General features: G+C 40.9%; 1 protein-coding gene and 1 long non-coding RNA gene across 26 annotated transcripts in view; both read right to left on the reverse strand.

Moving 5' to 3' along the window:
- The window catches only part of LOC126517704 (uncharacterized), a 317,963-nt gene that overhangs the window by 153,354 nt on the left and 139,406 nt on the right, over positions 1–25,203 (reverse strand). For all 24 annotated transcript variants that reach the window (XM_072285412.1, XM_072285420.1, XM_072285416.1 and 21 more), the window contains one exon: positions 24,735–24,761. In XM_072285412.1, the coding sequence (XP_072141513.1) occupies positions 24,735–24,761 (27 nt within the window). The remainder of the gene's footprint in view (positions 1–24,734; positions 24,762–25,203) is intronic.
- On the reverse strand, positions 347–2,998 carry LOC140214053 (uncharacterized). Of its 2 annotated transcripts, XR_011890968.1 has the most exons (4): positions 2,357–2,998; positions 2,167–2,193; positions 1,993–2,019; positions 347–1,827 (listed from the first exon to the last, which is right to left on the reverse strand). It is a non-coding gene; the product is annotated as an uncharacterized lncRNA (long non-coding RNA). The 2 variants fall into 2 exon arrangements; XR_011890967.1 differs by having other exon boundaries at positions 347–2,019.

A 25,203-nucleotide genomic window follows, 5' to 3' on the forward strand; every position in this document is an offset into this window, starting at 1 on the left:
TTATACAGAAATAAAGAAGAGTGGATAATAGATATTGGGGTTTTAATCCGAAGGAAAAAACTGGAATCCCTAAATTTAATTTTTAACCTCAATCTACACGAAAATATCCGCGGAGACAACTGTTGGAACAAGCACTAAATTTCATTTTCTGGAACTTACCGCGCCCGCTTCTGTAGTTTTTGGCCACTAGAATGAAGGAACCAATAGAGCCAGCATTATCTTTCCGACTTATGCTATAGCCTTCCATTTCTTGTAATCGGAAGACACGACTGTAACATTCATCAGCGGTAGAAGAGACATAAACTCGAATAGTGGAATGAGATTAAACTTACTTCGCCAGGCCTGGTTGGTTTAGATCCCTGAATGCGAGGAAAGACAACACGGTGGAAATTAAGGAGTGGTGTTTTTAGACAGAAGGAACGTATTTACCTACTCTTAAATTTTCTTTCTTTTATGTTATGTTACGAGTTTTCCATATGTTGCAAGATGATGAAAAAAAGCTGCATTCCTTTGCGACGAACTCACCGCGCCTGGTATTGTAGATTCTGACCACTGGAAACAACAAACCAGTAGAGCAAGGTTCATCGCTCCCATATACAAGGTCACCCTTGCGCTCATGTAATATGAGCAACCAGATATTTTTTTTTTTGATAAGAGACAGGCTAGACTTAGAATAAATGGAGTTTAGTAAAGCCGAACTTACAGCACCAGAGCCAGTTGGTTTGGTTTTCTGTTTATACAGAAATAAAGAAGAGTGGATAATAGATATTGGGGTTTTATTCCGAAGGAAAAAACTGGAATCCCTAAATTTAATTCTTAACCTCAATCTACGCGAAAATTTCCATGGAGACAACTGTTGGAACAAGCACTAAATTACATTTTCTGGAACTTACCGCGCCTGCTTCGGTAGTTTTTGGCCACTAGAATGAAGGAACCAATAGAGTCAGCATTATCTTTCCGATTTATACTATAGCCATCCATTTCTCGTAATCGGAAGACACGACTGTAACATTCATCAGCGGTAGAACAGACATAAACTCGAATAGTGGAATGAGATTAAACTTACTTCGCCAGGCCTGTTTGGTTTAGATCCCTGAATGCAAGGAAAGACAACATGGTGGAAATTGAGGAGTGGTGTTTTTAGACAGAAGGAACTTATTTACCTACTCTTAAATTTTCTTTCTTTTATGTTATGTTACGAGTTTTCCATATGTTGCAAGATGATGAGAAAAAGCTGCATTCCATTGCAACAAACTCACCGCGCCTGGTATTGTAGATTCTGACCACTGGAAACAACAAACCAGTAGAGCCAGCTTCATCGCTCCCATATACAAGGTCACCCTTGCGCTCATGTAATATGAGCAACCAGATATTTTTTTTTTTTGATAAGAGACAGGCTAGACCTGAGAATAAATGGAGTTTAGTAAAGACGAACTTACAGCATCAGAGCCAGTTGGTTTGGTTTCCTGTTTATACAGAAATAAAGAAGGGTGGACAATAGATATTGGGGTTTGATTCCGAAGGACAAAACTGGAATCCCTAAATTTAATTTTTAACCTCAATCTACACGAAAATTTCCATTGAGACAACTGTTCGAACAAGCACTAAATTTCATTTTCTGGAAGTTACCGCGCCCGCTTCTATAGTTTTTGGCCACTAGAATGAAGGAACCAATCGAGCCAGTATTATCTTTCCGATTTATGCTATAGCCTTCCATTTCTTGTAATCGGAAGACACGACTGTAACATTCATCAGCGGTAGAAGAGACAGACTCGTATAGTGGAATGAGATTAAACTTACTTCGCCCGGCCTGGTTGGTTTAGATCCCTGAACGCAAGGAAAGACAACATGGTGGAAATAAGGAGTGGTGTTTTTAGACAGAAGGAACGTATCTACCTACTCTTAAATTTTCTTTCTTTTATGTTAGGTTACGAGTTTTCCATATGTTGCAAGATCATGAAAAAAAGCTGCATTCCATTGCGACAAACTCACCGCGCCTGGTGTTGTAGATTCTGACCACTGGAAACAACAAACCAGTAGAGCAAGCTTCATCGCTCCCATATACAAGGTCACCCTTGCGCTTATGTTATATGAGCAACCAGATTTTTTTTTGATAAGAGACAGGCTAGACCTAGAATAAATGGAGTTTAGTAAAGCCGAACTTACAGCACCAGAGCCAGTTGGTTTGGTTTTCTGTTTATACAGAAATAAAGAAGAGTGGATAATAGATATTGGGGTTTTATTCCGAAGGAAAAAACTGGAATCCCTAAATTTAATTCTTAACCTGAATCTACGCGAAAATTTCCATGGAGACAACTGTTGGAACAAGCACTAAATTACATTTTCTGGAACTTACCGCGCCTGCTTCGGTAGTTTTTGGCCACTAGAATGAAGGAACCAATAGAGTCAGCTTTATCTTTCCGATTTATACTATAGCCATCCATTTCTCGTAATCGGAAGACACGACTGTAACATTCATCAGCGGTAGAACAGACATAAACTCGAATAGTGGAATGAGATTAAACTTACTTCGCCAGGCCTGGTTGGTTTAGATCCCTGAATGCAAGGAAAGACAACATGGTGGAAATTGAGGAGTGGTGTTTTTAGACAGAAGGAACTTATTTACCTACTCTTAAATTTTCTTTCTTTTATGTTATGTTACGAGTTTTCCATATGTTGCAAGATGATGAGAAAAAGCTGCATTCCATTGCAACAAACTCACCGCGCCTGGTATTGTAGATTCTGACCACTGGAAACAACAAACCAGTAGAGCCAGCTTCATCGCTCCCATATACAAGGTCACCCTTGCGCTCATGTAATATGAGCAACCAGATATTTTTTTTTTTTTGATAAGAGACAGGCTAGACCTGAGAATAAATGGAGTTTAGTAAAGTCGAACTTACAGCACCAGGGCCAGTTGGTTTGGTTTCCTGTTTATACAGAAATAAAGAAGAGTGGACAATAGATATAGGGTTTTTTTTTTCCGAAGGACAAAACTGGAATCCCTAAATTTAATTTTTAACCTCAATCTACACGAAAATTTCCACGGAGACAACTGTTGGATCAAGCACTAAATTTCATTTTCTGGAAGTTACCGCGCCCGCTTCTGTAGTTTTGGGTAACTAGAATGAAGAAACCAATAGAACCAGCATTATCTTTCCGATTTATGCTATAGCCTTCCATTTCTTGTAATCGGAAGACACGACTGTAAAATTCATCAGCGGTAGAAGAGACATAAACTCGAATAGTGGAATGAGATTAAACTTACTTCGCCAGGCCTGGTTGGTTTAGATCCCTGAATGCAAGGAAAGACAACATGATGGAAATTGAGGAGTGGTGTTTTTAGACAGAAGGAACTGATTTACCTAGTCTTAAATTTTCTTTCTTTTATGTTATGTTACGAGTTTTCCATATGTTGCAAGATGATGAAAAAAAGCGGCATTCCTTTGCGAAAAACTCACCGCGCTTGGTATTGTAGATTCAGACCACTGCAAACAACAAACCAGTAGAGCAAGCTTCATCGCTCCCATATACAAGGTCACCCTTGCGCTTATGTAATATGAGCAACCAAATTTTTTTTTTTCGTAAGAGGCAGGCTAGACATAGAATAGATGGAGTGGTTTAAAGCCGAACTTACTGCACCAGAGCCAGTTGGTTTGGTTTCCTGTTTATACAGAAATAAAGAAGAGTGGACAATAGATATTGGGGTTTCATTCCGAAGGACAAATGTGGAATGCCTAAATTTAATTTTTAAACTCAATCTACACGAAACTTTCCACAGAGACAACTGTTGGAACAAGCACTAAATTTCATTTTCTGGAACTTACCGCGCCTGCTTCTGTAGTTTCTGGCCACTAGAATGAAGGAACCAATAGAACCAGCATTATCTTTCCGATTTATGCTATAGCCTTCCATTTCTTGTAATCGGAAGACACGACTGTAACATTCATCAGCGGTAGAAGAGACATAAACTCGTATAGTGGAATGAGATTAAACTTACTTCGCCAGGCCTGGTTGGTTTAGATCCCTGAATGCAAGGAAAGACAACACGGTGGAAATTAAGGAGTGGTGTATTTAGACAGAAGGAACTGATTTACCTACTCTTAAATTTTCTTTCTTTTATGTTATGTTACGAGTTTTCCATATGTTACAAGATGATAAAAAAAAGCTGCATTCCTTTGCGACAAACTCGCCGCGCCTGGTATTGTAGATTCTGACCACTGGAAACAACAAACCAATAGAGCAAGCTTCATCGCTCCCATATACAAGGTCGCCCTTGCGCTCATGTAATATGAGCAACCAGATTTTTTTTTTCGTAAGAGGCAGGCTGGACATAGAATAGATGGAGTGGTTTAAAGCCGAACTTACTGCACCAGAGCCAGTTGGTTTGGTTTCCTGTTTATACAGAAATAAAGAATAGTGGACAATAGATATTAGGGTTTTATTCCGAAGAACAAAAGTGGAATCCCTAAATTACATTTTTAACCTCAATCTACACGAAAATTTCCACGGAGACAACTGTTGGAACAAGAACTACATTTCATTTTCTGGAACTTACCGCGCCTGCTTCTGTAGTTTTTGGCCACTAGAATGAAGGAACCAATACAGCCAGCATTATCTTTCCGACTTATATTATAGCCTTCCATTTCTTGTAATCGGAAGACACGACTGTAACATTCATCAGCGGTAGAAGAGACATAAACTCGAATAGTGGAATGAGATTAAACTTACTTCGCCAGGCCTGGTTGGTTTAGATCCCTGAATGCAAGGAAAGACCACATTGTGGAAATAAGGAGTGGTGTTTTTAGACAGAAGGAACGTATTTACCTACTCTTAAATTTTCTTTCTTTTATGTTATGTTACGAGTTTTCTATATGTTGCAAGATGATGAAAAAAAGCTGCATTCCTTTGCGACAAACTCACCGCGCCTGGTATTGTAGATTCTGACCACTGGAAACAACAAACCAGTAGAGCAAGGTTCATCGCTCCCATATACAAGGTCACCCTTGCGCTTATGTAATATGAGCAACCAGATTTTTTTTTTGATAAGAGACAGGCTAGACTTAGAATAAATTGAGTTTAGTAAAGCCGAACTTACAGCACCAGAGCCAGTTGGTTTGGTTTCCTGTTTATACAGAAATAAAGAAGAGTGGATAATAGATATTGGGGTTTTAATCCGAAGGAAAAAACTGGAATCCCTAAATTTAATTTTTAACCTCAATCTACACGAAAATATCCACGGAGACAACTTTTGGAACAAGCACTAAATTTCATTTTCTGGAACTTACCGCGCCCGCTTCTGTAGTTTTTGGCCACTAGAATGAAGGAACCAATAGAGCCAGCATTATCTTTCCGATTTATACTATAGCCTTCCATTTCTCGTAATCGGAAGACACGACTGTAACATTCATCAGCGGTAGAACAGACATAAACTCGAATAGTGGAATGAGATTAAACTTACTTCGCCAGGCCTGGTTGGTTTAGATCCCTGAATGCAAGGAAAGACAACATGGTGGAAATTGAGGAGTGGTGTTTTTAGACAGAAGGAACTTATTTACCTACTCTTAAATTTTCTTTCTTTTATGTTATGTTACGAGTTTTCCATATGTTGCAAGGTGATGAGAAAAAGCTGCATTCCATTGCAACAAACTCACCGCGCCTGGTATTGTAGATTCTGACCACTGGAAACAACAAACCAGTAGAGCCAGCTTCATCGCTCCCATATACAAGGTCACCCTTGCGCTCATGTAATATGAGCAACCAGATATTTTTTTTTTTGATAAGAGACAGGCTAGACCTGAGAATAAATGGAGTTTAGTAAAGACGAACTAACAGCACCAGAGCCAGTTGGTTTGGTTTTCTGTTTATACAGAAATAAAGAAGAGTGGATAATAGATATTGGGGTTTTATTCCGAAGGAAAAAACTGGAATCCCTAAATTTAATTCTTAACCTCAATCTACGCGAACATTTCCACGGAGACAACTGTTGGAACAAGCACTAAATTACATTTTCTGGAACTTACCGCGCCTGCTTCGGTAGTTTTTGGCCACTAGAATGAAGGAACCAATAGAGTCAGCATTATCTTTCCGATTTATACTATAGCCTTCCATTTCTCGTAATCGGAAGACACGACTGTAACATTCATCAGCGGTAGAAGAGACATAAACTCGAATAGTGGAATGAGATTAAACTTAATTCGCCAGGCCTGGTTGGTTTAGATCCCTGAATGCAAGGAAAGACAACGTGGTGGAAATTAAGGAGTGGTGTTTTTAGACAGAAGGAACGCATTTACCTACTCTTAAATTTTCTTTCTTTTATTTTAGGTTACGAGTTTTCCATGTGTTGCAAGATCATGAAAAAAAGCTGCATTCCATTGCGACAAACTCACCGCGCCTGGTATTGTAGATTCTGACCACTGGAAACAACAAACCAGTAGAGCAAGCTTCATCGCTCCCATATACAAGGTCACCCTTGCGCTCATGTAATATGAGCAACCAGATTTTTTTTTTTTGATAAGAGACAGGCTAGACCTGAGAATAAACGGAGTTTATTAAAGTCGAACTTACAGCACCAGAGCCAGTTGGTTTGGTTTCCTGTTTATACAGAAATAAAGAAGAGTGGACAATAGATATTGGGGTTTTATTCCGAAGGACAAAACTGCAATCACTAAATTTAATTTTTAACCTCAATGTACACGAAAATTTCCACGGAGACAACTGTTGGAACAACCACTAAATTTCATTTTCTGGAAGTTACCGCGCCCGCTTCTGTAGTTTTTGGCCACTAGAATGAAGGAACCAATCGAGCCAGCATTATCTTTCTGATTTATGCTATAGCCTTCCATTTCTTGTAATCGGAAGACACGACTGTAACATTCATCAGCGGTAGAAGAGACATAAACTCGTATAGTGGAATGAGATTAAACTTACTTCGCCCGGCCTGGTTGGTTTAGATCCCTGAATGCAAGGAAAGACAACATGGTGGAAATAAGGAGTGGTGTTTTTAGACGGAAGGAACTTATTTACCTATTCTTAAATTTTCTTTCCCTTATGTTATGTTACGAGTTTTCCATATGTTGCAAGATGATGAGAAAAAGCTGCATTCCTTTGCAACAAACTCACCGCGCCTGGCATTGTAGATTCTGACCACTGGAAACAACAAACCAGTAGAGCCAGCTTCATCGCTCCCATATACAAGGTCACCCTTGCGCTCATGTAATATGAGCAACCAGATATTTTTTTTTTTTTTTTGATAAGAGACAGGCTAGACTTAGAATAAATGCAGTTTAGTAAAGCCGAACTTATAGCACCAGAGCCAGTTGGTTTAGTTTCCTGTTTATACAGAAATAAATAAGAGTGGATAATAGATATTGGGGTTTTATTCCGAAGGACAAGACTGGAATCCCTAAATTTAATTTTAACCTCAATCTACACGAAAATTTCAACGGAGGCAACTGTTGGAACAAGCACTATATTTCATTTTCTGGAACTTACCGCGCCTGCTTCTGTAGTTTTTGGCCACTAGAATGAAGGAACCAATAGAGCCAGCATTATCTTTCCGTTTTATACTATAGTCTTCGAATTCTTGTGATCGGAAGACATGACTGTAACATTCATTAGTGGTAGAAGAGACAAACTGGTATAGTGGAATGAGATTAAACTTACTTCGCCAGGCCTGGTTGGTTTAGATCCCTAAATGCAAGGAAAGACAACATGGTGGAAATTAAGGAGTGGTGTTTTTAGACAGAAGGAACGTATTTATCTACTCTTAAATTTTGTTTCTTTTATGTTATGTTACAAGTTTTCCATATGTTGCAAGGTGATTTAAAAAAGCTGCATTTCATTGCGACAAGCACACCTCGCCTGGTATTGTAGATTCTGACCACTGGAAACAACAAACCAGCAGAGCAACCTTCATCGCTTCCATATAAAATGTCACCCTTGCGCTCATATAATATGAGTAACTAGATATTTTTTCATAAGCGATATGCTAGACATAGAACAGATGGAGTGGACTGAAGCCAAACTTACAGCACCAGAGCCAGCTGGTTTGGTTTCCAGTTCATACAGAAATAAATAAGAGCGGACAATAGATATTGGAGTTTTATTCCGAAGGACAAAACAGTAATCCTTGAATTTACTTTTGAACCTCAATCTAAGCTAGAATATTCACGGTGACAACTGCTGGAACCAGCACTAAATTTTATTTGTGCAACTTACCGCGCCTGCTTCTGTAGTTTCTGGCCACTAGAATGAAGAAACCAATAGAGCCAGTATATTCTTCCGATTTACGTTATAGTCTTCCATTTCATGCAATTTGCACGCACCACTTTAATATTCCTCAACGGTTGACGAGACATAAACTAGGATTGTGGAACAAGAATAAATTTACTGCGCCTGGATTGGTTGGTTTAGATCCCTAAATGCAAGGAAAGACAACATGGTGGAAATGAAGGAATGGTGTTTTTAGACAGAAGAAGCGCATTTACCTATTCTTAAATTTTGTCTCTTTTATGTTAAGTTACCAGTTTTCCAAATGTTGCAAGATGATGAAACATGCTGTATTCCATTCCGAGAAACTCACCCTGCCTGGTATTGTAGATTGTTGCCCCTGGAAACAACAAAGCAGCAGAGCAACCTTCATCGCTTCCATATAAAAGGTGACCCTTGCGCTCATGTAATATGAGCAACTAGATTTTTTTTCATAAGCGATATGCTACACATAAAACAGATGGAGTGGAATAAAGCCGAACTTACAGCACCAGAGCCAGTTGGTTCGGTTTCCTGTTCATACAGAAATAAAGAAGAGCGGACAATAGATATTGGAGTTTTTTTCCCGAAGGACAAAACAGGAATTCTTGAATTTACTTTTTAACCTCAATCTAAACTAGTATATCCACGGTGACAACTGCTGGAACAAGCACTAACTTTCATTTTGTGGAACTTACCGCGCCTGCTTCTGTAGTTTCTGGCCACTAGAATGAAGAAACCAATAGAGCCAGCATTATTCTTCCGATTTACGTTATAGTCTTCCATTTCTTGTAATTGGGACGCACCACTTTAATAACGGTAGACGAGACATAAACTGCGATTGTGGAATAAGAATAAGTTTACTGCGCCTGGCCTGATTGGTTTAGATCCCTGAACGCAAGGAAAGACAACAAGGTGGAAATTGAGGAATAGTGTTTTTAGACTGAAGGAGCGCATTTACCTATTCTTAAATTTTGTCTCTTTTATGTTAAGTTACCAGTTTTCCAAATGTTGCAAGATGATGAAACATGCTGTATTCCATTCCGAGAAACTCACCCTGCCTGCTATTGTAGATTGTTGCCCCTGGAAACAACAAAGCAGCAGAGCAACCTTCATCGCTTCCATATAAAAGGTCACCCTTGCGCTCATCTAATATGAGCAACTAGATTTTTTTCTCATAAGCGATATGCTAGACATAGAACAGATGGAGTGGAATAAAGCCGAACTTACAGCACCAGAGCCTGTTGGTTCGGTTTCCTGTTCATACAGAAATAAGGAAGAGCGGAGAATAGATATTGGAGTTTTATTCCGAAGGGCAAAACAGGAATCCTTGAGTTTACTTTTGAACCTCAATCTAAGCTAGAATATTCACGGTGACAACTGCTGGAACCAGCACTAAATTTCATTTGTGCAACTTACCGCGCCTGCTTCTGTAGTTTCTGGCCACTAGAATGAAGAAACCAATAGAGACAGTATATTCTTCCGATTTACGTTATAGTCTTCCATTTCATGCAATTTGCACGCACCACTTTAATATTCCTCAACGGTTGACGAGACATAAACTAGGATTGTGGAATAAGAATAAATTTACTGCGCCTGGACTGGTTGGTTTAGATCCCTAAATGCAAGGAAAGGCAACATGATGGAAATTAAGGAATGGTGTATTTAGACAGAAGAAGCGCATTTACCTATTCTTAAATTTTGTCTCTCTTATGTTAAGTTACCAGTTTTCCAAATGTTGCAAGATGATGAAACATGCTGTATTCCATTCCGAGAAACTCACCCTGCCTGGTATTGTTGATTGTTGCCCCTGGAAACAACAAAGCAGCAGAGCAACCTTCATCGCTTCCATATAAAAGGTCACCCTTGCGCTCATGTAATATGAGCAACTAGATTTTTTTCTCATAAGCGATATGCTAGACATAAAACAGATGGAGTGGAATAAAGCCGAACTTACAGCACCAGAGCCTGTTGGTTCGGTTTCCTGTTCATACAGAAATAAGGAAGAGCGGAGAATAGATATTGGAGTTTTTTTCCGAAGGGCAAAACAGGAATCCTTGAGTTTACTTTTGAACTTCAATCTAAGCTAGAATATTCACGGTGACAACTGCTGGAACCAGCACTAAATTTCATTTGTGCAACATACCGCGCCTGCTTTTGTAGTTTCTGGCCACTAGAATGAAGAAACCAATAGAGCCAGTATATTCTTCCGATTTACGTTATAGTCTTCCATTTCATGCAATTTGCACGCACCACTTTAATAACGGTAGACGAGACATAAACTGCGATTGTGGAATAAGAATAAGTTTACTGCGCCTGGCCTGATTGGTTTAGATCCCTGAACGCAAGGAAAGACAACAAGGTGGAAATTGAGGAATGGTGTTTTTAGACTGAAGGAGCGCATTTACCTATTCTTAAATTTTGTCTCTTTTATGTTAAGTTACCAGTTTTCCAAATGTTGCAAGATGATGAAACATGCTGTATTCCATTCCGAGAAACTCACCCTGCCTGCTATTGTAGACTGTTGCCCCTGGAAACAACAAAGCAGCAGAGCAACCTTCATCGCTTCCATATAAAAGGTCACCCTTGCGCTCATCTAATATGAGCAACTAGATTTTTTTCTCATAAGCGATATGCTAGACATAGAACAGATGGAGTGGAATAAAGCCGAACTTACAGCACCAGAGCCTGTTGGTTCGGTTTCCTGTTCATACAGAAATAAGGAAGAGCGGAGAATAGATATTGGAGTTTTATTCCGAAGGGCAAAACAGGAATCCTTGAGTTTACTTTTGAACCTCAATCTAAGCTAGAATATTCACGGTGACAACTGCTGGAACCAGCACTAAATTTCATTTGTGCAACTTACCGCGCCTGCTTCTGTAGTTTCTGGCCACTAGAATGAAGAAACCAATAGAGACAGTATATTCTTCCGATTTACGTTATAGTCTTCCATTTCATGCAATTTGCACGCACCACTTTAATATTCCTCAACGGTTGACGAGACATAAACTAGGATTGTGGAATAAGAATAAATTTACTGCGCCTGGACTGGTTGGTTTAGATCCCTAAATGGAAGGAAAGGCAACATGATGGAAATTAAGGAATGGTGTATTTAGACAGAAGAAGCGCATTTACCTATTCTTAAATTTTGTCTCTCTTATGTTAAGTTACCAGTTTTCCAAATGTTGCAAGATGATGAAACATGCTGTATTCCATTCCGAGAAACTCACCCTGCCTGGTATTGTTGATTGTTGCCCCTGGAAACAGCAAAGCAGCAGAGCAACCTTCATCGCTTCCATATAAAAGGTCACCCTTGCGCTCATGTAATATGAGCAACTAGATTTTTTTCTCATAAGCGATATGCTAGACATAAAACAGATGGAGTGGAATAAAGCCGAACTTACAGCACCAGAGCCTGTTGGTTCGGTTTCCTGTTCATACAGAAATAAGGAAGAGCGGAGAATAGATATTGGAGTTTTTTTCCGAAGGGCAAAACAGGAATCCTTGAGTTTACTTTTGAACTTCAATCTAAGCTAGAATATTCACGGTGACAACTGCTGGAACCAGCACTAAATTTCATTTGTGCAACTTACCGCGCCTGCTTTTGTAGTTTCTGGCCACTAGAATGAAGAAACCAATAGAGCCAGTATATTCTTCCGATTTACGTTATAGTCTTCCATTTCATGCAATTTGCACGCACCACTTTAATATTCCTCAACGGTTGACGAGACATAAACTAGGATTGTGGAATAAGAATAAATTTACTGCGCCTGGATTGGTTGGTTTAGATCCCTAAATGCAAGGAAAGACAACATGGTGGAAATTAAGGAATGGTGTTTTTAGACAGAAGAAGCGCATTTACCTATTCTTAAATTTTGTCTCTTTTATGTTAAGTTACCAGTTTTCCAAATGTTGCAAGATGATGAAACATGCTGTATTCCATTCCGAGAAACTCACCCTGCCTGGTATTGTAGATTGTTGCCCCTGGAAACAACAAAGCAGCAGAGCAACCTTCATCGCTTCCATATAAAAGGTGACCCTTGCGATCATGTAATATGAGCAACTAGATTTTTTTTCATAAGCGATATGCTAGACATAAAACAGATGGAGTGGAATAAAGCCGAACTTACAGCACCAGAGCCAGTTGGTTTGGTTTCCTGTTCATATAGAAATAAAGAAGAGCCCACGATAGATATTGGGGCTTTATTCCGCAGGACAAAACAGGAATCCTTGAGTTTACTTTTGAACCTCAATCTAAACAAGAATATCCACGGTGACAACTGCTGGCACAAGCACTAAATTTCATTTGTGGAACTTACCGCGCCTGCTTTTGTAGTTTCTGGCCACTAGAATGAAGAAACCAATAGAGCCAGCATTATTCTTTTGATTTACGTTATAGTCTTCCAGTTCTTGTAATTGGAAGACACGACTGTAATATTCATCAACGGTAGAGGAGACATACACCATGTAAGTGGAATGAGATTAAACTTACTACGCCTGGCCTGGTTGGTTTAGATCCCTGAATGCAAGGAACGACAACATTGTGGAAAAAGAGGAATGTGATTTTACACAGAGGAAACATATTTATCTATGATATTTTGTCACATTTATGACAAGTTACGAGTTTTCTAAATGTTGCAAGATGATTAAAAAAAGCTGCATTCCATTGAGATAAACTCATCGCGCCTGGAATTGTCGATTCTGGCCACTGGAAACAAAAAACCGGTAGCGTGAGCTTCATCGCTTCCAACTTACCACGCCTAGTTCAGTAGTTTCTGGCCACTAGAATGAAGAAACCAATAGCGCCAGCATAATTTCTCCTATCTATATTATTATTTTTATAAGTGGGACGCACGACTCTAATAGTCATTAGCGGTAGACAAGACATACACTGCGACAGCGTAATGAGAAATCAGCGCTTGGTCTGCTTGGTTTAGATGCCGAAATGCAACGAATGACAAAATGGCGAGGAATAAGTACTGCCGTTTTTACCCAGAAGAAAGGTATTTACTTATTCTAATGATTTGTCCCTTTTATGAAAAATTACGAGCTTGGCAGTTACGTTCAATATGGTGAAAAAAACTGTTTTGCACTGACAGCAACGCACCGCGCCTGGTATTGTAGATTCTGTCCACTGGACACAACCCGATACAGGCAACTTTCATGAATATGATGATGATGATTATGATGGTGGTGGTGGTGGTGGTGGTGGTGGTGGTGGTGGTGGTGGTGGTGGTGGTGGTGGTGGTGGTGGTGGTGGTGGTGGTGGTGATGATGATGATGATGATGATGATGATGATGATGATGTTGAAAGCTGCCGTTATCGGTTTGTTGTGTGCAGTGGCCAAGCTGACAAAAAAGCTTGAGAAAAGTCAAGGACCGCGCAAAGAGCGATGGAACGAAGATTGCTTGGCATAACTTCAAAAGCCAGAAAGAGAGCGGCTTGGATCAGAGAGCACACGCGTACAGACGATATTCTAATTGACATCAAGTGAGAAAAACTGATCTGGACCGCTCATGTAATGTGTCGGTTAGATAACCGTTGGATCATTAGGGTTACAGAATCGGTACCGCGAGAAGGGTAACGCATTGGAGGACGGCAGGAGAACAGGTGGAGCCATGAAATTAGGAAATTCGTAGGTGGTAGTTGGAATCGGTTTCCGCAGGACAGGGGTAAGTGGAGATCGCAGGGACAGGCCTTCCGCCTGCAGTGGAAATGAAACTGGCTGAAGAAAAAAAAAACAAAAAACAAATTACGAGTACTTCGACTGAGGCAGCTGTGCAAAGAAAAACTGCGTTTATTTTCGTAAAACTTACGGCGCCTGGTTCAGTAGTGTTTGGCCAGTAGAAACAAGAAACAGATATAGCGAGCATTGTTCCTCCGATGTGTGTTATGGTCATCTAGTTCGTTAAAGTAGAAGGGGCGACTGCAGTACTCATTAAAGCTAGACGAGACGCACAAGAGCGTAGTTGAATTGGATAGAGCCTACTGCGCCTGGGCTGGTTGATTTAGGCCCCTGAATGAAAAGAACACAAAATGTTTGTAACTGAGCCTTGGATTTTATTACGCGGGAAGAGTATTCCCTTCCTGTAATGAGTTGCGCATTTCATAAAAAGTTCGGACAAGGCCATATGCGGTGACATCGTGAAAAGAAGCTGTGTTTTCCAGTGAGAAGCTCAGCACGCCTGGTCTTTTTGTTTCTGGCCACTGGACACAGCGAACGATCAGAGGCAGCAGTATTCCTGCCGTTTTTTTGTACATACAAATAAACGGCTCTCTATATGTATATACATATACAAATAGAGAGACAGGGAGACTGCGATTAGATGTACTTAGAACTTACTCACTTAGAGTACTTACAGTTGCGGGGGCTTCCCCGTTTTTAAAATAATTTTTTTTGAAACTGCAGGTTTCATAGCACAAGCGGGAGGATAATGTACAATTTAAATTTTCGTAGATAATACTAGAATGGTTATATAATATTGCAATAGAAAATAGGACCTTAAGTAAAGAAAGGAAACAGCAAAAAATGGCATTTTTACCTATAATAATCTATGGAGAACGCTAGTTTGAAGGGATTCGGCACAGTTAGGTAGTGGAAAGGTATGTGACTCCATTGTACTATAATACTATGAACGCAATGCGATTTTTTCGGGAAAGTAATGAGGTAGAATAAGAGCGTGGGAATGACGGTTTTTATTTTGCATGCCGAAATGGTGAGTTGTGTGCTTGAATCTAAGTAAAATTTACGGCTCAATGATCAATAAAGAATGTTTGTTCTTTGCATTTTGCGGTATTTTAATGGTGTGAATTGCATTCATGCGCGATAACTCTGAGGCTTGTGACCGCCTATTTGTAATATGCAATACGAATTTGTTTCTCTTTATTCCCTCAAGGGCAGTAATGTTAGTTGTACTAAATGGATCCCAAGAACCCAACAATCTTCCAGGTTGGTCCTAATAGACGTCGCATATGTGAACGACTTCACTTCAGGGGATGCATATTTAGCCGTATGGCGTACTAGATATAGTTTGCTGAAAGCGGGTGAAGCGCTGTTGAAAATGTGATTGTTCCAGTTTAGCGTGTTAGTAACGTTAACTTTGAGATACCTTTAGTCGCTGACTTCCGTGAAAGGGTCTGTTGTGCCGATGGAACGAAAATAAAAACTCCAATTGTGTTGGTTGTCAGTCATACGTAGGAGCACCGATTTATCAGGGCTGAGTTTCAATTCTCTATTTTTTTTTAATCCACACAACAATGTTTTTTTTTTCGCGGTTATATTGTGTGGTACTATAGCATTGGGTGTACTAATGTAGTTAAAACGGCACAATCATGCGCAAACAGGCGAACAAGAATGGGGGAATCTATTACGTCAACCGTGTCGTTTCCACAAATAAGAAAAAGGCAGTGCGCCAAGCATGGTACCTCGAAAATTGCCGGAGGTCACCGGAAGATGATCAGTCTGTTGCGCATAAATTACTATGTACTCGTTTCGTCCAGTTTCTAATTGATGTGCACTTCTTGTACTGCACTGCCTGCAGAGCGTGAACGTACTGGGAGCACTAAATGCTACCACGCTTCCTGGCGGTGTTATGACAAGATGCGCCGACTCGTTTGGCTTCAGCTGTCTTTGGCATTGGCACCTCCTAACCGCTTCCTTCATCCATATCTGATTCGACTACTATCGACACTTTCATGCACAGAAAACTTAGAACATTTGGTTCTCTTGTTTCGGATTACTACAAATAATCTAATGAAAAAAGAAAAAGAACAGGTGTTGACGACGCATTGATTGATGGATGAAGAGACCAACCAACTCATGCATTTTCGGGACGAACTTTGCGAATCCCAGCTGCGCACTTCTTTTTTTTTTTTTCAGAACTTTATTACCTTGTCGCTCCTCACTGTAGGAGGATGTCATCTGAGATAACGGGTTTCTGTCACTTGTGTAGAGGAGTGCTGGCGCCGATTCACTCATAACGCAGTGTCGCAATGCCGGTAGCAGGGTTTCAGAGTCCCCGCCACTTGCGTTTTGGGTAGTTTACCGCACATGCACGCACGGCACATTTCTCTGCACTGGCCCCTCGCATGTGTCCATGGAGGCCCGCATGGGCAAGACTTGCCGAGTCAGTGGCCATTTGTCTTTACGAAGGAGAATGGTGATCAGAGGAAGAGTAAAGTTGATTTGTGTGTGATCAAAATGAGCTTGCGGAGATGGAAACGTTTGTCACTGTGTAAGTTTAGTTCAGATAGTGCAGCGGTGGCGTAGAGGTATAGAGTGTCCGCCTTGCGTGCAATAGGACCGCTGTTCGAATCCCGGTGCCGCGCAATTTTCCACCGGATAAAAAAAAAATGCGCGAGTTGATAAAAGTGCATAACAGGCCTGGAGTGCGGCCGGATCCCGCTGACCAGAACTGGTAACGCACTCTCTCACCAGAGCAGGATTGGCCATCCTGGCGCAGTACTTAGCCACAGCATCCTGTATGAATACAACAATCAAACCCCGGCCCTCAGTCCCCAGCCGCTGCGAAGCAACTGACCACGGCGGTGGTCAGACCTGTGACGCGGCAGAGGATGCGAACAGGCCGCCATTGGAATCTGAACCTGGTAACGTTGACTAGTGAAGCGAGTCTTGCAGTGCTATTGGAGGAATTAGAGGGCAGTAAATGAGATATAATAGGGCTCAGTGAAGTTGGGAGGACAAAAGAAGCACATACAGGGTTAAAAAGTGGGCACGTCCTGTGCTACCGGGGCTAAGCGGAGAGACGAGAACTAGGAGTTGGATTCCTGATGAATAAGGATATAGCTGGCAACATACAGGAATTCTGTAGCATTATCGAGAGGGTGGCAGGTCTTGTTGTGAAACTCAATAAGAGGTACACATTGAAGGTCGTACAGGTCTACGCGCCTACATCCAGTCATGATGATCAGGAAGTCGAAACCTTATATGAAGACGTGGAAGCGGCGATGGGTAAAGTCAAAACAAAATACACTATACTGATGGGCGACTTTAATGCCAGAGTAGGCAAGAAGCAGGCTGAAGGCAAGTCAGTGGGGGAATATGGCATAGCGTCTAGGAATAGCAGGGGAGAGTTATTAGCAGAGTTTTCCGAAAAGGATAATATGCGGATAATGAATACCTTCTTCCGCAAGCGGGATAACCGAAAGTGGACGTGGAGGAGCCCGAATGGCGAGACTAGAAATGAAATAGACCTTATACTCTGCGCTAACCCTGGCATCATACAATATGTGCACGTGCTCGGCAAGGCGCGCTGCAGTTACCATAGGATAGTAAGAAATCGAATTAGCGTAGACATGAGGAGGGAACGCAAGAAACTGGTACATAAGAAGCCGATCAATGAGTTAGCGGTAGGAGGGAAAATAGAGGATTCCGGATCGAGCTACAGAACATGTATCCAGCTTTAACTCAGGAAGAGGACCTTAGTTTTGAAGCAATGAACGACAATCTTATGGGCATCATTACGGAGTGAGCAATAGAAGGTGGTAACTCCGTTATACAGGATACCAGTAAGCTATCGCCGGAAACCAAAGATCTTATGAAGAAGCGGCAATGTATGAAAGCCTCTATTCCTACAGCTACAATAGAACAGGCGGAACTTTCCCAGTTAATCAACAAGCGTAAGACAGCAGACATAAGGAAATATAATATGGATAGAATCGAACATGTTCTGAGGGAGGGATGAAGCCTAAAAGCAGTGAAGAAGAAACTAGGAATAGGCAAGAATCAGACGTATGCTTTAAGAGACAAAATCGACAATATCATTACTAATATGGATGAGATAGTTCAAGTGGCTGAGGAGTTCTATAGAGATTTATACAGTACCAGTGGCACCCACGTCGATAATGGAAGAGTGAACAGTCTAGAGGAATTTGAAATCCCACAAGTAACGTCGGAAGAAGTAAAGAAAGCGTTGGGAGCTATGCAAAGTGGGAAGGCAGCTGGGCAGAATCAGGTAACAGCAGATTTATTGAAGAATGGTGAGCAGATTGTTCTAGAAAAACTGGCCACCCTGTATACGCAATGCCTCATGACCTCGAGCGTACCGGTATCTCGGAAGAACGCTAACATAATCCTTATCCGTAAGAAAGGGGACGCCAAAGACTTGAAAAATTATAGACCGATCCGCTTACTGTCCGTTGCCTGCAAAGTATTTACTAAGGTAATCGCAAATAGAATCAGGAACACCTTAGACTTCTGTCAACCAATGCACCAAACAGTATTCCGTAAAGGCTACTCAACAATAGACCATATTCACACTATCAATCACGGGATAGAGAGATGTAAGGAATATAAGTAACCCTTATATATAGCTTTCATTGATTACGAGAAAGCGCTTGGTTCAGTGGAAACCTCAGCAGTCATGGAGGCGTTAAGGAATCAGGGTGCAGACGAGCCGTATGTAAAAATACTAAAAGATATCTATAGCGGCTCCACAGCCACCGTATTCCTTTATAAAGAAAGCAACAAAATCCCAATGAAGAAAGGCGTCAGGCAGGGAGATACGATCTCTCCAATGCTATTCACAGCGTGTTTACAGGACGTATTCAGAGACTTGGATTGGGAAGAATTGGGGATAAGAGTTAATGGAGAATGCCTTAGTAACTTGCGATTCGCTGATGATATTGCCTCGCTTAGTACTTCAGGGGACCAATTGCAATGCATGCTCACTGACCTCGAGAGGCATAGCAGAAGGGTGGGTCTAAAAATTAATCTGCAGAAAGCTAATGTTTAACAGTCTCGGAAGAAGAGCAGTTTACGATAGGTAGCGAGGCACTGGAAGTGGTAAGGGAATACATCTACTTAGGGCAGGTAGTGACCACGGATCCGGATCATGAGACTGAAATAACCAGAAGAATAAGAATGGGCTGGGGTGCATTTGGCAGGCATTCTCAGATCATGAAAAGCAGGTTGCCATTATCCCTCAAGAGAAAAGTGTATAACACCTGTGTCTTAACAGTACTCACGTACGGGGCCGAAACCTGGACGCTTACGAAAAGGGTTCTACTTAAATTGAGGACGACACAACGAGCTATGAAAATAATAATGGTGGGTGTAACGTTAAGGGATAACAAAAGAGCAGAATGAGTGAGGGAACAAACGCGAGTTAATGACATCTTAGTTGAAATCAAGAAAAAGAAATGGGCATGGGCAGGACATGTAATGAGGAGAGAAGATAACCGACGGTCATTATGGGTTACGGACTGGATTCCAAGAGAATGGAAGCGTAGCAGGAGATGGCAAAAGTTAGGTGGGCGGATGAGATTAAGAAGTCTGCAGGGACAACATGGCCACAATTAGTACATGACCGGGGTAGTTGGAGAAGTATGGGAGAGGCCTTTGCCCTGCAGTGGGCGTAACCAGGCTGATGATGATGTTGGTGCTGCTGCTGATGATGATGATGATGATGATGGTGATGATGATAAAGTTTAGCAGATGACGAAAATTAAAAATAACATATTCGTGCTTTCCGGTATTGTACCTTGAATTCTTTATCTGCTACGCACAGTACAAAGCCTTCAGTTAAGTCTTATCAGTCTCGCAATGACAAATTCTCGCACGCTTTATATTTTTTTTCTGCATGGTCATGGTAGCAGCCAGCGTAGGGCTTTGCTCAAAGCCAACCGTATAGTATATGTCGCTCAAAATGTACTACTATAGCTAATAGTACATTTGCAGTATCATTCACTTAAAAAAGTGCAAGTCATTACTTGTTCCTGAGCATGACCAGTCAATTTTACAAACTGTGTTTTGACTAGAGAATGAGTAGTTACGACATTCATTTTATGGGGACAAAGCTTTCGTTAAAATTTCTCTACAAGAAGTGTGGTTGCCTAAACAAGTATTATATTGCAGTTTCCTAACTTGTAGCCTCAGAAGTCACTTAAGAGTCACTAGGCGATGCCCTTTCTTAAACGCACACTAATAATCCTGAATAATTTCTTTCAAAATGTGGCAGCGATCCGTATCTCCGGTGAATGCACCTAGGGGCCGAATAGGGCTAACACCTGGAATTTATTGTGACAGTGGGGCGTGGTCGTCATCAAAGTTAGTAGGCTTCAGAATATTGAAATTTGCCCAAAGAACAATTTATTTCGGACGCCATTAGGATTTGCGGCATGCCTGTGAAGCGTTAAGTGTTCATTTAGGGCGCGAGCGGCGAATGTTTTGTCGTTACGGGAGGTTCTCACTTTTTGCAAGTGTCTGAAGCTATACAAAATCTGCTCATGTTCTTAGGCTGTCTGAAATAACGAACTTACGTCACCAGAACTTTGTTTTACAGAAATGCTATTATAAATGCAATCTTTGTAGCACATGTGCTGTAATTTAAAGATTGAAAGAAGTCATGAAATCCGGCCAACTTCGCTGTCGTATATGAAAGGGAGGTAATTTCTGGCACATTTCAGCATGTCTAGCATTAAAAATTATGTGCGACACCTCATGTCGATTTGGTTATTCATTAGTTCCACACCGCTTGTCTTGTACAGTAAGAAGCATTACTTTAATTCATGGATGCGTATACATGATTTTGTGCTCTATTTAAATAGTTTCATCATAAAATGTGTCCTGCAAAGGCACTTTAAATGCGTACATTATAAGCCACACCTGGCCTTCTGCTTTGTCCATGTACTTTCTTCTGGATGCAAAAGAGTGTTTTTATGTCCCTGGTTAAACCATCATGAATTCATGAACAAATACGTCTTTCTGTGCAGCACGTTCAAGGATCCTGTCCACATCTGTTTCATGTTCCATTATTTTGTGTCTGGTAGCGTGCATTTCATCCACAACACAAGACCAACAAGAAACGGTGCCATATAATTTCTTTGTAACTCTTTTCACTGTCTGTAACTATGTTTTAGCCACCCAAGTAAGGGTAAAAAGCTTAGGGCAACTATTAACTGCTTCAGAATAGGTAGTGTAGGCCGTTTTCTGTATACAATACGCAGGCAACAGCTGTACAAACTTATCATGCAAATTATGCTGTTTGGCCATTCACATTTAACCTCACTTTAAACAGTTGCTACACAGAAGTAGCAAAATTTGTCACGTAGTATTGGAAGCATTCTGCTGATGCATGCATCCAACATACAGTCAAGGTTCAATACACTTCTGGCTTTACACATAGTCTGTTCTGCTTACGTATGAGCGCTCGGTTGATGTCGCAGACAACGGGACGGTGAATTGTCTGCTAGCTTGAACAGAGCTGTACTTTGGGGAAAAACGTTAGTTATTTCAAGTCTGCTGTCCAGCTTCTCTTTGTCGCTTGCGAACTCTTTGCAGGAATTCCACAGAAGTTACCAAGAGGCGTTGTGCCTTTTCTGTTGAGAGAAAAAAATTCTTGTAGGCGTTAGTTACTTTGTCGCTTGATCAATATATAAAGCGATGGTTGGCCTTGTTTCCATGGTTGTCGTCCTGGCAATTTATTGGCTAGACGAGGAGCCAAGCCTTTGGCGATATTTATGTTGGCAATAATGGATCAACAGAAAGTGTTTACGAATCACGTTATCAAAGGAAAGGGTGCGTGCAACTACGCCCTGAGCAGATGCACATTGTGTGAAATTTGGGTGTTCTGCAAGTGTTCTCTTTTTTTTGACAGGGGGAAAAGCGTTCTTGAGGTTTTGTTGCAAGTCGTATACTAACGTTATGTTGTGAGTTCATGGTGTTACCTAAGCAAGCACATTCGATTAGGAATATTCCGTGAGCTGTTTTAACCTCAAACAATGGAGTCGGCACCCTTTATCAACTCTGACAACTCGCTGCCAACTCTATCTCTTACCTTGAAATAGTACAATTTGTGTTGGCGGTGCTCTGCACATGGTGGAGTTGTAATTGTTCCAACATAACTAAGTGACAATGGTGTGCCGACTGTATTGTAGTCAAAATATTGTCCTTTGTGATTGTGGTTCGCGTCAGCTTCAATGTTTTGCTTTTGATCAAGTTTAGTTGCATAAACCCTGCTGCTAAGTATTACCTGCAATGTGGGAGTAGCAAAGTGTTATCTAATTTTCGTTATAAAAAAATCGACATTGAAAAAATATAGAAATGTTCAAGGTATTCGAGCAGGCGGCGAGCACCGCTTATTCAGACAAATAGCGAATACTTTTAAGAAAGCACTGAGAACCCTCGTTTTAATTGGAAAAAATAAATCGGTACAAAACAGCCCCGGTGTGTTTGATCTGAATGGTCGTAGAAACACCCATTATACTGTATGTATATATATTTATATGGATAAATGTACCTTAGGTTTTCACTTGCTACGACTGCGATACCGTTATCTGACTTCAAGAAGAGTGACTGTGCAATGGAGATTGTTACCTTCAATTTTTTTAACACAAATTTCACTTTGTTTTTTGTCGAGCTTTGTTTACTTCGCATCGTAAGAATTCCGGTCTACTTAGGGGACGTACGATCATAATTAGACATGTGGATGTATTGTGTGTAGTTTTTGCGTTTACTACATAATTCGAAGCCACGATTTGCTGAAAGCTTATTCTCTTTTTTTAGGATTTCCATTGGTGAATTACACAGCTTTGTCCCCCCCCGCCCCCAAAAAAAAAGAAGCAACTTAAGTTGCCCGCGCAGGAAGTTGATGTGATTTGAGGCTACTGTTTCGAAGTTACGATAACTAAAGCTACAATTAAACATAGTGGAAAGAACACACACTTTCAGTGTTTCTGAAACTTATTGGGTTAGCTGCACGAGTATTGTTTTTTAATAAGTACTGAACAGCGTAAGCGTTTCACCGTGTCTCCCATGTCACCATGATTCACCATTATGTTTCGGCACTCTGTCCAAGCCACTCGCTATCGCTGGGAGCTTATGAACACCTTAACAGCACAGCAGTGCCTCTGTATGTAAAACACCAATAACCAAGTGCAGACGCAAATGAGCAGTCGTGCACCTTTTGATAGAAGCACGTGGACAACCTCCCTTTTTGACAACGTCAGTGTACTTACCTGTGTAGGCATCTACTGCGACGTTTGCGGCTTGTTGAAATATGCAGTGTTAATTTTCAAGACAATATTGATTATTTTTAGTACGGCCCCGAGGACCTCATTTCGCCTACTGTCTCGGACTACAAGGTATTTAGTCGTCGCGTTGCATGAAACCACAGTATATCTTATTGTCTCTGGGAAGCGTGAGACCTCGTTGTTGTGTAGCAATCAAATTCGACAATTTTATGTCGCTTGGGGCTTTTGTTCATGCAACTTGTATTTGTAAAAAAAAAAAAAAACACGGTAAGGTTGCTGTAAAGTTTACAATCCCGATATTTTAACAGAGTTTGCTTGTGGCGTAAGCATTGGGTAGGGGCGCAGGAACATTATACTTCGCCCTGGGGTCGTTCAAGCTCCTTTTTTTAATACTATAGTTCACAAAACAAAAATTAGTACTCTACCTAAATGAATCGAAGCAAGCCTATCGAAGACAGTTCTTATGCCGGTGCATTCTAGAAAGACGCGGGAAATTCTTCGGGAATAATGAGCTGTCTTTGCTTCATGTTTAGGCGTCTCCGAGAATGCTTGTGAACTGCCGTGGATTCGGCAGGCATGATATGTCTTTCGTTAGAAAAAAAAATTATTTCCATGTGCTTATTTGTTTCCTCACAAAATTTAGGGGCACATGTTTGTTTTGGAATGAATTCTAGAGTTCCACTTACATAATTTCTTAGCGGTTTAGGGAGAGACGCTTTCAGAAATAGTTGAGTTGGGGCATCTTTTTTTTTTTGCACATTATAGTTACAACTTAAGGTGTCTTCTTCACGCGAATACTTGCATCGTCTAAGTACTTTCTTATTGGTTACCCTTGTGTTTTTGTGTTTTCTTCGAATTGGAATATAATTTGTTTGTATTTAATATAACTTACCACTCTTGCAACAATTTATGATCCTATATTCCACTGGGATATACTTGAAGCTGTCAGAATAATGTCAACATTTACGACATGTGATTTTAACGATAGTTAGAAATGTTCAATATAAAAAATAGGTTTTAAGCGAAGTAGATATCATCACTTAAAATTCGCACATTTAATCTTCTTCTATATGCTCTTGAAGCATTACCTTAAGCGCATTGCCCCTATATCCGCTATAACATTGCAAGGTTTTTTTCTAGTGTTCCCTACTTGTTACGATAGCGTACCACTTGCTTCTTTATTTCCAAGATGTTCATATACAGCTCTAATTGTAATTTTAGTCCAAAGGTCGGTGTCATTGAATGTTTCTATGAAACCAATTATCGTTTGAACAAATATTTCAGTATTGCTTAGGTTTGCTGAGAATCTAGTGGGTCGATATCGAAGATGACTAAGCGTGCAGAGACGCACGTCTGTAAAGCTGCAGTGACGCCTTAGGTCCAGCTGTCGACAGCGGAATTCCCGCGTCACCTCATACTTTCTTGCGGAGTGTCTGTCTTCACCTGCGCTACACGTTCGAAGCCTATGACAGGGAAAACCGTCGTCACTCACCGTTCCGGGACCTGGGGGGCCGCTTGGCTGAAAAGAGAGTTTCGCACAAGGTTTGTCACTTAATGAGGAGCAAAATGCGACGACCTAGCATGCAGGACACTGTGCTGGTAACACCCTAACTATGACTACTCTTGAAAAATAAAGTACTGCGAGCGACTTCACTTATGAAAAATAAAGTCGCCTGCGGGGAGGCCAACGCCACTCATTAATCTCAGCAGCACTGCATGGCAACCTACGAGGGCAAAATATCCGCTTCGTTCGGCATTCGAGAAGCCGTGCTTCTACCTTGATATTAAAGAGACAAATTGGTTGATCCCCAGTTTAAAGGAATTCCTTGTAGGACGAAAGTGAAGCGTGTATTCGAGGGAGCAGTGGCTGCTGTCTTACACGTTGACCAATGGAGGTCAATAATTATGCACGGACTTGTTTTAATCAATGCAGTCTCGCACGTACTGACAGCTATGGTAAG

This window comes from Dermacentor andersoni, chromosome 11, assembly GCF_023375885.2.
Source record: "Dermacentor andersoni chromosome 11, qqDerAnde1_hic_scaffold, whole genome shotgun sequence".
In the NCBI taxonomy this organism is placed as follows: domain Eukaryota; kingdom Metazoa; phylum Arthropoda; class Arachnida; order Ixodida; family Ixodidae; genus Dermacentor; species Dermacentor andersoni.